The sequence below is a fragment of the Pneumocystis carinii genome, assembly GCF_001477545.1.
Source record: "Pneumocystis carinii B80 chromosome Unknown supercont1.12, whole genome shotgun sequence".
Taxonomy (NCBI): Eukaryota; Fungi; Ascomycota; class Pneumocystomycetes; order Pneumocystales; family Pneumocystaceae; genus Pneumocystis; species Pneumocystis carinii.
The window spans coordinates 110,922-122,846 of NW_017264724.1; the positions used below are offsets into that span (position 1 = coordinate 110,922).

The window sequence follows — 11,925 nt, forward strand, 5'->3', positions numbered from 1 at the left end:
ATTATACAAATAGATAAGAGTATTTATCAAGCTAACAAATCTATTTTAAAAGAAAAAATAAAAGTTACATCTAATTTAAATGAATCTTTGCTATAAGAAATGAAAAATCAAGTAAATTATATAATTTTTACAATACCAAAGTAATAAAAAGTATTGAAATATTATGTTATAGATTTTATTCTAGTAGATGTGATTGTATTTATTAAATCTAGAAAATAAACCTATAACTTCAAGTTTAAAAATATCAAAAATGAATCATGTCTATTATAAAGTATAAGTTGTAAAAAAGAAAACATGTAATTTGAATGTTTTGGTATCATATTTAAACTAGATGCTACAATCCAAATGCAAAATGTTAATTGAAAAAATGAGTAAATCTTCTACTTTGTTCATGTACGATCTAAAAGAGGATAAGTTATTTAAGAAAAATTAAGAAGAATGTATTACCATTTCATCAAGTTTATATGTATTGAGTTCTTCTTTAATACGTTGTGCCAAAATGGGTGTTAGTCGATTACATGTAGCAATTTCACCTCTTCTATCATATTCGAATGAAGGCCATGTATCATAAATTGTTATTTTAGGCGAGAAACTAAGAGATTTTGTACTTTTAGTAATAGATGTTTCAGTTGATGATAATGTATTAGGAACGTCATCAAACGTAACCAATTCAAGAGGAATAGGAGGTGAGAATTGAATTGGAATATCGGTTAGTGAATGTGATGGTTTAAGATTAGGTATTGTTGATGACCAATCTGCATCTAAATCAATTAGTAAATTATAATGAAACTAGAATAATACATTTAAGAATTCCTTTTTTTGTAGGAGGACAAGGTTTGAAACATGTAGATTGATCGTTCTTTTTTTCTTTAGTAGGATCATTGATTGAAGCTATGCTTATAGAAGTATTTTCACATGTTGGTTGAGATGTTAATGTATCCTCTATATGTCTATCTTTTTTTTGTTCTTGTACATGATTGTTAAGTTTTAATAAATTATTTTCATCTTTTTCTATGCTTCCAGAGCTTTCTAGATTATTATGAAAAGAATTTATCGAATTTTTTGTTCCTAAGTTGTTTTTACTTATTTCTTCTATCATACTTTTCTTATATTCTTTGGACATTGCAATTTTAGAGTCTTCAAAATGTAAACTACCTTTAAAAATATTTGAAAGTGTTTTTTTTGATTTTTTAAGCATTCCTTTTCCCTCTTTACTTATTTTTCTTAATATGAAACTTGCAGATGATGCTGTTGATGTAATTGAAATGCTATCTGGTGATGTCAACTTCTTTGAAAAGGAATATATCTCAGAATTGGTAGTGATGTCATCTATTTGAGCAGTATCATTTGATATATTTTGTGAATATGTATGATTTTTTGTATGTTGTACATTATTTGTGTTAATTGTTTCTAATGATGACAATGATGTAAAAGATAATACTTTCAAAATTTTTGACTTAAAAGACTTTGTTTTTTCAAAAGGTACAAATAATTTAGGATTTGAGGAATGTTCATTTTGGATTACATTTTGTTCCGTATTAGAAATAAATGAGCTTTCATTCAGTTCTGGTACTGCCTCGATTTCTACGTTTTTTATTTTAGAAATATCATTATTAACATTAGGCTCTATTTCTTCGATAAATAAACGAGATTCAGCATTTTTATCATCATTAGCTAGTGAAATAGAAGAATCCGTCTCCACATTCGCAGATGGTTTTGATGTCATTTTATACTGCAGAATCCTTGTATTCTCTGTTTGAAAAGGTATATTAGAAACATGAGAATTAGTATTATAGACTGATGATATTGTCGAATCTGGAAATAGATATCCATTGCTTCTGTTATTAGATGCAATTCTTAAACGTTTATCCAAAATATGCTTTTCTGATGATCTTCGATGAACTTGATGTAAAGAACGAGGTGATAAAAGTGGATGTTCTCTTGAATGAATAGAACGCTTAAGCTCTTGACGAAGATATCCAGGAGAAATCACTGACGCATAAGGACGATGATGCTGTATATATATATTATTCATATTTATTGCTGATGCTGAGCGAGGATCAATTCTAGGCAATGAGCGTACCATATAACTATCTATATAAAACATATTAATAAATATAAACTTATACACTAATTTTCTTTATTTCATTAATACCTTTTGATCTATTATGAATTCCTCCATTCTTATTCCGAGAAAATGAATATTGCTTGTTATTATACTCTGTTTTGTTATAATATGAATATCCATGAGAAAAAGATACACGACCAGACGTTATTCTTGATGACGGCTGCTCCTGTTCTCTTGTCCAACCTTGAACTACACTTGCTGCTGCCATTGACTTGATCCTTACTATCAAAAAATATATACAAAAAAATATTATAAATTCCAAATATATATTTTAAACAATCCTCAAAATCTTTACAAAGAACAAATGTTCCTCTCATTCATACATATAAAACCCTGTTCATACAGCTTTAAACCCTTTATTCTATGTAATTCCCCTCTTTATTAAATAAATATAGAAATAGGTTGCTGATTAATATCGGTTGTTATGAAAACCCAAAATATAATTAATATATATGAATTTTCTTATAAAAAGAATAGCCACTTTTAATATGATATTTCCGTTTGTTTTTATTTATTAAATGTTGTTTTAATGTTTGTTCTGTATAAAACATGTGTTTTTATATTTTTTCATTTAATTCCTTATTTCAATATTCCCTTGTATTGATATGTCATAGAGTATTTAGGAACTCTGTTTTTATTTGAGTTTTTCTCATTTTATCCTCTGTTTTTTTATTGTAATTTATTTTACCATATGTTCGTATACCACTAAAAAGTTGTATATAAAATTTTACTGGATTTTGACAAAAATTCCTTGAATTTCTTATACATCCAATCAAAATGAGTCAGAAATATGTCTGATTTGTTAAAATAACGACTAATCATATTTTTTGTAATAATCAATATATCATGAAATAACAAATTATACAGAAATTCTGTATTAAATACTAGTAAATTATTGTAAAACAGGTTTTAGATGGTAGTTTGGATGTAGTTTATATTTAGTTTTTATGGGTTATTTATAAGATAAAGATAGGCGTATTTATCGTAGATTAAGATCTTAGACGTTGAAAATTTTAATATAACTTGATAACAGGTATTGTTGGTGAAGAGGACTCTGATATGGCGCGGAAGAGGAGTAATAAGGGAAATTTGGATGATAATAGGAATAAAGGCGCTATACAGAATAAATCTATATGGTTTTTTAGTAGAGGATCGAAATTAATATCGTTTTTATTTCCACACAGAGGGTTTGTTAAAAATTTATATAGAAATGAAGGAGGATGTAATGGGAATAGTGGTTCAGGAGTAGATTTAAGACATACATTTTCATTTGATGTTCCGTTATCAATTTCAGGGTTTTCAAATGTTGGTTTTTATAGGAATATAAAAAAGTTAAAAAATGAGAAAAAAAAACCGGATTATTCATTAAAATTTTTAACGCATATGTATAAGAATGAACCGCGTAATGATAAGACGTATCAGTATGCACCACTTTTAGATTCGTCCCATTTATTTGTTTCTCAATATCCAAAGGGAAAACCTTTCCCTCCGATAATTGAGGATGAACCGTCGTATTATTATCTTATTACGACATATTTTTCATATCTTATTCTTATTATTTTGGGACATATACGTGATTTTTTTGGTAAAAGATTTGAAAAACAAAAATATTCACATTTACGTGCACATGATGTAAGTATGATTTTAAGTTTTATTATAAATTTTATTTTTTTTTTTTTTAATAGGGATATGCACCTCTTAATTCTGATTTTGATAATTTTTATGTTAGACGGCTTAAAATGCGTTTAAATGATTGTTTTAGTAGACCTACTACGGGTGTACCTGGTCGGATGATTACGTTAATTGAACGTGTTAGTCATGATTATAATAAGACATTTAATTTTACTGGAAATTTGATTGAGTGCTTAAATTTTTCCTCATATAATTATTTGGGCTTTGCACAAAGTAATGGTCCTTGTGCTGATTTTGTTGAAGAAGTTATTAAAAAATGGAAATTTAGTAGTTGTGGAGCTAGGTCTGATGCTGGTATTTTTAGTTTTAAAATTATAGTAAATATAATGATGTATTTTTTAGGAACTCTTGATTTGCATGTACAATGTGAAGCATTGGTTGCTAAATTTGTTGGGAAGCCTGCGGCAACAATATATAGTATGGGGTTTGCTACTAACGCAACCTTGTTTTCTGCTCTTGTATCAAAGGGATGTCTTATAATATCTGATGAACTTAATCATTCGTCTATTCGTTTTGGCGCTCGTCTTTCTGGTGCAAGTATTAAAATGTTTAAACACAATAATATGGAGGATTTAGAAAAGCTATTAAGAGAATGTATTTCTCAAGGTCAGCATCGTACGCATAGGCCTTGGAAAAAAATTCTTGTTATTGTAGAAGGATTATATTCTATGGAGGGGACTCTTTGTAATTTGCCGAGTCTTATTTCCTTAAAGAAGAAATATAAAGTATTATTTTTCAGATACTTTCTTATTCTAACATATTTAGTTTTATTTGTATATAGATGAAGCGCACAGCATTGGAGCTATTGGGCCTCGTGGACGAGGTGTTTGTGATTATTTCTCTATCGACCCATCAGAGGTTGATATTTTGATGGGTACATTTACTAAGTCTTTTGGTGCTTCTGGAGGGTATATCGCAGCTGATAAGCCTATAATTGATAAATTACGATTTCTTAATGCTGGATCTCTTTTTTCAGAAGCTATGAGTCCTATAGTTGTTGGTCAAATTATGTCTAGTATTAATATTATTCTTGATGAGACTCAAGATGAAGGGAAAACCCGTTTACAGCGGCTTGCGTTTAATAGTCGATATCTTCGACTTGGACTTAAACGCTTAGGTTTTATTGTTTATGGTCATGATGATTCTCCTATTGTATTGTATGTTTGCATTTATGATTGTTGATTATTAAGAATCTTATTAATTGTAGAATACTTTTGTATAATCCTGGAAAAATGCCAGCTTTTTCTCGTTTAATGTTGGAGCGAAAAATTGCTGTTGTTGTTGTTGGTTATCCGGCAACTTCTCTTGTGGAATCGCGAGCTCGATTTTGTGTTTCTGCTGCTCATAATAAAGATGATTTGGATAAGCTCTTGACTGCATGTGATGAAGTTGGTATGTAAACTCATGTTAAATATAAAATTGCTTATATCATTAGGTGATATTCTTCAACTTAAAAATAGCAGTGGAGCTGCTGGAGAAAATGTGGGTGTAAAGCATTTAGAATATCTTCTCAGTGGTGCTTATAAATCATTTAATCCTCCTCCACGCTGGGCTCTTAAAGATGTTATTGAGCGAGGCGTAGATGATGTTAAGGATTAAAGTTTATATTTTTGATTCTTTTATAATATTTATATTAACGTTAAGTTATATATGATATTGAGGGTATTTTCGTTTATTTTAGGCTATGTAACATGCTTTCTCAAATATTTTTACTTTTGTTGCTATAATTTGTTTATCATATTTGTCTTTAAAAAGTATGGATCTTGATTAAGTGGTTTAAATTACGATTAATTTATTCTATATTTTCGAGAACTTAGTACTTCAAGGGTTTATTTATTATTACTGTAAAATGGTTTTTAAATCAAGAGGATATATTTTTATTTTAGGAAATATATTATACTAATAGGAAAATATATATTGTAATATTAGGTGGTTTTCATTTACATAAATATATTTGTATAGGTATTGGTTTTTCGATTTATATAAAAGTTGAATTTGAAAGTGTATTTGTATAAATATTATTTATGTATTATCCTACAATATAGGTTAATTTATTATGTCTGAAAACACGATTAAATAACTTTAATTATGTAATAAATGTTATTTGTTTAGTAATTTCTGGGCTAGATTTTTTATTTTTTTCAGATATTAATAATTTTATTTTAAAACTTGGTATTTGGCAATAATATATAAACATAATCTATTAAGATATATAATATCTAGTAAATATAATGATATAAATATTTCTACAATTGGAAAAACTGTTTTAAATTTTTATAATGATGTTATATATAATAAAAGATGCTTGCAATTTAAAAGAGTATATTGTAAGTTCGTCATAATTAAAGATTGAGAATCCATAAGCTATTTTTTATTAATTTATTAAAATAGTTTATAAGTTCTACCTGTTCTATGTTTTTGTTTAAAAGAAATACACCAAATTTAAAATGAGAATAATCTTGCCCTTTCAGCCATAAAGGAAAACTTTATTATCAAAAATATGAAAAGGAAAATTATTTATATAATTACCTCTTTGAGTTTTGATAAGTATCAGTAGGATCTTCAATAACAGAACGACTACACATAGGTCGAATAGGATATCTTAAAGGGATCCTCAAATAAAAAGATAAAAGATATACTAAATGTGCTGTATATCCTAGGCCAGCAGCAATTTGATTATTATCATGCTTATAATAATCTGTATTTGGAAGAAAAATATCGCAAATAGTAAAATCAAGAGGCTTATCAATAACTGGTTCTATAGGGAAAATGTTTTGCAATTCAGTTGCAATTTGACATTTATATGTAGATATTTTTTTAAAAACTTGAGATAAGGTCTCTTTTCTGTGTTGAAGAATTTTTCTGGCATCCTTAAGATAATTTATGACCTTCTGTTGATTTTGTAAACCTATTTTTATAGATTCTCGCCTTGCATTTAAACTTTTTTGAAGAGAATATTTATATTCTTTTGCTAAATTAAATAAATAAATTTAAAATATTAAATAACAAAAAAATAAAATACCTTCTTTAAATTTTTTATTTTCAAGAGCAATAGTATTCTCTAATTCTGACAAATGTTTAGATGATTTATTCTTTTGCTTTTGAATTTCAAAAAGTTTGTAGTATTTGTCTAAATATTTTTCAAGAGATTTCGTTAACATTCTTATAGATCTATTTGCATCCCATATACATTTTTCTAGAGTATTTAGTTTCATAATATCGTGATATGAATAGGATTCTTTAGTCTTTTATTGTTAAAAATATTAATAGCATTAAGCATTAATAGAAAAATACCTCTAGGTTAGTAGACATATACGAGAGTGGGTATGCTAAATTATGATATGAATAATATCCATCGTTAAATCTTAAAATAATACAATTTTTTGGAAAGGATGATTTCAAAGAATGAAGCTATTTATAGTTAGAAAAATAGTTGATAAAATACTATATTTATACATTTTCTCCAATATAGTTTAAAGATGAAAGATGTGTTGGTTGCTTTATCAATAATTGGAAAGGACCTCCATTTGATATCCAAACGCAAATTATAAGAAAAGACAGACAAATAAATGACGTTTTTATTGTAGAAAAATCAAATGATAAAAAATCCGGATTCTATAAATATTTTAGTATATAAACAAACAACAATACACATTGAAATAATAACCATCGTTTTTGTAACAATTTCACTAATATACAAAGGATGCTCTAAATTATTAGTATATCGTTAACATCTTTATATAAAATACCAATATTTTTAACATGGAATGTAAAAAATGTATCTACAAGATGATTTTTTAATGCTTTTTCCAAATATGCTAAACGTAATAATGGCTCTTCATAGGCCATTAAGTCCCTTCTAAGACTATGTCGTCTTATTCTAGATGGTGCCAAAGGTTGTAATTCTCTTTCCGATGTATCCGTTTCTAATACAGAATGATTTAATTCGTCTTTCTGAATACTTTGTTGTTTAAATTTCTCTTTTAACTCATCAATCATCTTATTATACACTTCATGTCCCAATGTCCCATATGACATCTGTTGCTTATCTAATTCATCAATAGTTATGTTTCTTATAGAAACTCCTTTCAAATGACATATTTTCTTCTATTTCCATATATTTAGAGACTTTATTGTTTTACCAAATTTTCCTGAAACCTCTGTAAAAAAAACATTTTTTAATGAATATTTGTTCTTGTTTACATCCATTCCTTATTAGAAACCTATATCCAATATTTTTTTCCTCTATTACACCTTTTTTTCAAAAATAATATATATATATATATATTTTTATTCCTTTTTTTTTAAACAAAAAAGACTTCTATTCTTTCACTCTGTGTTCTCCCTTATAATCCCATATATTCCTGCTTATTTTCTGCTTTTCATACTCAAAAATATTAATAATTTCTTATTTTCTTGTGACGTTGATTCTTATAAATTTTAAGAAAATTGTAGCCCGTCCTGCTTAAATAAAGACTTCCAATATGCTTCTTTACAGAGATATTGTTAGCGGTGATGAGCTTATCTCAGATGCCTACAATTTGAAGGAGGTTGACGATGTACTGTATGAAGTTGACTGTGCTATGGTTCAGATTAAACAAGGAGAAGTTGACATTGGTGCCAAGTAATAGACTTATATTTATTTATTTTTCTAATTTATAGTCCATCTGCTGAGGGAGATGAAGAAATAACAGAAGATGGTGTTGAAACTGTGAATAACGTTGTTTATTCTTTTCGTCTGGTTTCTACAACATATACAAAAAAAGATTACCAAGTTTATATTAAGTAAGAATAAGATAATAATTGAATAAAAAATAATAATAATAAAGATCATATTTAAAGAAGCTTAAGTAAAGGGAAAGATGAGGAATATGAAATGATTGATATATTTTAGACAACATTTGCAGGAGAATTGTCCAGATCGAGTGGAAGTATTTGAGAAGCAAGTGACAGTTTTTATTAAAAAAGTTTTGGCGAATTTTTCAGACTATGATTTCTATATGGGAGAAAGTATGGATGTAGATGGTTATATTTATATTTAGGTTTATGTTTATTTTATTGATTGTAAGTATAGGGATGGTAGTGTTATTAAATTATCGTGAAGATGGGATAACACCATATATGACATTTTTTAAGGATGGTCTTAAGGAGGAAAAGCTTTAAATGTGTTGAAAGAGGGTAATTTTTATGTAAAATAATTATAAATAAGTAAAATATATTTTTATATGTAAAATATATTTATATATGTAAAATATATTTATATAATATGTTTGAAAAAAATATTGTTTTATTGTTTGATATGTTTTTTAGACCACCATGGATGAAATGGTTTAACGCCAATAATATGATTATTATTGTTATGATCAATATGATGAATAATGTATTTATCTTGTTCAGATTGATTGAATACATTATCAAGACGCATAAGTCCTAATCCAATATTACCAATTCCTGAACAAAATTTACCCACACTTTTTTCTCTAGAATCTTCTCTTACAATAGTAGTAGCTTGTACAGGAAAACAAAACTTTAGAGATGGATTGTATTCAAGTATAGATGGCGGTGAATCGTTTGGATTATAAAATGAAATAGGAACAATTCGTTTTCTTACAACACCTGTATGATAAATTCTTGTTGTAAGTTCTTGACCAATATAACATCCTTTATAAAAATTTACTACAAATTTATTAATTCTTTCCAAATATATTCATATTCATATATACTTCCTCCCATATAATCTAAACAACTTTCTATAGGAAATGCTTTATTTTCAAAAATATCATCTGCCCCTTCTGGAACACCCAAAAGATATCTCTTTATTTTATAATTTTCCAATGGAACTTCTTCCAATTCAAATTTTGGTTTAATATTATATGGTAGAATATCTCTCCTCCCCATTCCTGGTGCTCGACAATCATAACAACCAATCGATTCTTCTTTTTTACATTCATTCTTCTCATTTATACCCCATGAAGACCAAATACTCCATTCATCTTTATCTACCAATTCTAATGATATTCTTGAACGAAGTTTATAATGTTTCATGTGATCAAGAAGATTTTTTACACTCCGTGCATCACATTCAATAAAAAAAGCTTTATAATTCTTATCTTCCGATATATTTCTACTTCTTCTCCATATAGAATTATGTGCTATTGAATATATAAAAACATCACACAAGATTCGTCCCTGATGATTAGCCGGTTCTTAAACATCCTATAAAAACCATACTTGTGGCAAAAAAAAACCAGAAAAAACACCATTATCAGGTCCAGCTGATGGAATACTATTAGATGTCATGTTTTGAAGGAATGTTTCTGCATCCGATCCATATATTTCAATTAATCGTCGTTCTGGATTAAGACGAGTCATGCCTTTATCAAAAGGATTCTTTAATATATATGAAAAAGACCTGGAATAGAGGCATTGGAAGTGCTGGAATTGGTGCTTCAAGCCTCTGATTATCTTCATTTATTTTTATTTAAACGTTAATATTTTTAATATCGGGATTGCCAACGTCAAGGCAGGCCAAATAATAAGAATGAGATATTAATAAGGATAAACAGATAGGATAAATAGCTTAAACGCATTACTAATATGTTTTAGAAATATATAGTTTTATATGTGCGAATTTACCTGATTAAAATTGGTTAAATAGAGCAAAAGATAAGGTTATTAAGAATCTTGACATATAAAAATGGAGAAAATAGATAGACTTCAGTTAGAAGCACTTGTGAATAAAGAATGATTTTAAGTGTATTTTATGGTTTATTATTTGTTTAGGAGTCTATTCGTCGATTTATTAAGTCGAAAACATGTTATGATGTGTTACCAGTGAGTTTTCGGATGATTGTTCTAGATACAGAACTTTTGGTTAAAAAAAGTCTTACAATTTTATTTCAGAACAGTAATTTTTTTTATGATTTTATTTTGAAGGAAATTAAGGTTTTAGACATTGTTTCGGCGCCTTTATGGAATATGAAAACATGTACTTTTGCGGGTTTATTAACGGTTTCTGATTTTATTAATGTAATTCAATATTTTCATCAAAACGCATCATATTCTCAGACGTTGGAAGATATTGAAAAATTGAAGTTAGATGGATTAAGAGGTATTTGTATTAGTTGAAAATGGAATTTTAAGTTGAATTAAGTCAGATATTGAAAAAAGTATCAATGCTCCACCCTTGGAAACAATTTCAATTAGTCCTATGCGTAGTCTTTATGAAGCATGTGAAAGAATTAGGTTAACAAAAGCAAGACGGATTCCTTTGATTGATTATGATGATGAAACATATCATGAAGTGGTTGTTAGTGTTTTAACACAATATCGTATATTGAAATTTGTTGCTTTAAATGTATATTTTATGGGATATTTCTCTTGTTCTGAAATAAAAATAGTGTTATAAAGAGACCAAAATGCTTCGAAAACCATTGTGTGATTTGTCAATTGGAACTTATGAAGACCTTGTAACTGCTAAAATGGATACACCTGTTATTGATGTAATTTACCTTTTAGCTAAGAGAGGAATATCTAGTGTTCCTATTTTAGATTCAGATGGTATGTTTCTTTAAAATTGAAAATTTAATAATATATAAGGCATTATATTGAATATATATGAGGCAATAGATGCTTTGGTAGTTTTAAGAATGAAGAAATTGTAGCATAATTAATTGTTATAGCATTTGATTCAATCTGGTTCATATTATGATTTGGAGCTTACTGTCGGTGAAGCTTTATTACGACGCTCTGAAGTAGTGAAATTGATAGGTTTCTTTTTATTTTAACAATTTATAGGATTTTGGTGGAGTTCACACGTGTACAGATCAAGATTCTTTGGATGGTATTTTTGATGTTATCAGAAGGTCTAGAATTCATCGATTAATTGTTGTTGACAAAAATGGATGTTTGAAAGGTTTGGTAACTTTATCTGATATTTTACAATATATTATGGTTGAAGAAATACCGAATCAATGATTTTGTAGAAATTTTACATTAATGAATTTATTGCTGGTTTTTATATTTATCTAGAGTATTTATTTAATGTTTTTTATAAAGTATATTGTATTGCAATTTAAAATTGCAAATTTTTCGATGTATAAAAA

At 27.4% G+C, this 11,925-nt stretch overlaps 6 protein-coding genes across 6 annotated transcripts; 3 read left to right on the plus strand and 3 right to left on the minus strand.

Moving 5' to 3' along the window:
• Positions 1-354: 354 nt before the first annotated feature.
• On the minus strand, positions 355-2,382 carry T552_02667 (hypothetical protein). The gene is made up of 4 exons (XM_018371199.1): positions 2,156-2,382; positions 802-2,094; positions 448-761; positions 355-400 (listed from the first exon to the last, which is right to left on the minus strand). Exons 1-4 carry the CDS (start codon positions 2,334-2,336, stop codon positions 356-358), a joined length of 1,833 nt encoding a protein of 610 aa, XP_018224993.1. The 5' UTR covers positions 2,337-2,382; the 3' UTR covers position 355.
• Positions 2,383-3,141: 759 nt separating this feature from the next.
• Positions 3,142-5,463, plus strand: T552_02668 (hypothetical protein). Its single transcript, XM_018371200.1, has 7 exons — positions 3,142-3,315; positions 3,364-3,760; positions 3,814-4,114; positions 4,163-4,545; positions 4,586-4,977; positions 5,028-5,212; positions 5,256-5,463. Exons 1-7 carry the CDS (start codon positions 3,188-3,190, stop codon positions 5,417-5,419), a joined length of 1,950 nt encoding a protein of 649 aa, XP_018224994.1. The 5' UTR covers positions 3,142-3,187; the 3' UTR covers positions 5,420-5,463.
• Positions 5,464-6,055: 592 nt separating this feature from the next.
• On the minus strand, positions 6,056-8,075 carry T552_02669 (hypothetical protein). Its single transcript, XM_018371201.1, has 8 exons — positions 7,570-8,075; positions 7,488-7,528; positions 7,277-7,435; positions 7,115-7,231; positions 6,843-7,065; positions 6,350-6,791; positions 6,226-6,304; positions 6,056-6,184 (listed from the first exon to the last, which is right to left on the minus strand). Exons 1-8 carry the CDS (start codon positions 7,856-7,858, stop codon positions 6,095-6,097), a joined length of 1,440 nt encoding a protein of 479 aa, XP_018224995.1. The 5' UTR covers positions 7,859-8,075; the 3' UTR covers positions 6,056-6,094.
• Positions 8,076-8,258: 183 nt separating this feature from the next.
• Positions 8,259-9,029, plus strand: T552_02670 (hypothetical protein). Its single transcript, XM_018371202.1, has 5 exons — positions 8,259-8,444; positions 8,483-8,605; positions 8,650-8,670; positions 8,715-8,845; positions 8,895-9,029. Exons 1-5 carry the CDS (start codon positions 8,305-8,307, stop codon positions 8,981-8,983), a joined length of 504 nt encoding a protein of 167 aa, XP_018224996.1. The 5' UTR covers positions 8,259-8,304; the 3' UTR covers positions 8,984-9,029.
• Positions 9,030-9,085: 56 nt separating this feature from the next.
• Positions 9,086-10,237, minus strand: T552_02671 (hypothetical protein). Its single transcript, XM_018371203.1, has 2 exons — positions 9,544-10,237; positions 9,086-9,496 (listed from the first exon to the last, which is right to left on the minus strand). Exons 1-2 carry the CDS (start codon positions 9,863-9,865, stop codon positions 9,108-9,110), a joined length of 711 nt encoding a protein of 236 aa, XP_018224997.1. The 5' UTR covers positions 9,866-10,237; the 3' UTR covers positions 9,086-9,107.
• Positions 10,238-10,471: 234 nt separating this feature from the next.
• T552_02672 (hypothetical protein) lies at positions 10,472-11,843 on the plus strand. Its single transcript, XM_018371204.1, has 8 exons — positions 10,472-10,553; positions 10,604-10,727; positions 10,773-10,931; positions 10,978-11,177; positions 11,221-11,380; positions 11,420-11,457; positions 11,503-11,574; positions 11,618-11,843. Exons 1-8 carry the CDS (start codon positions 10,518-10,520, stop codon positions 11,795-11,797), a joined length of 969 nt encoding a protein of 322 aa, XP_018224998.1. The 5' UTR covers positions 10,472-10,517; the 3' UTR covers positions 11,798-11,843.
• The last annotated feature ends 82 nt before the right edge of the window (positions 11,844-11,925 follow it).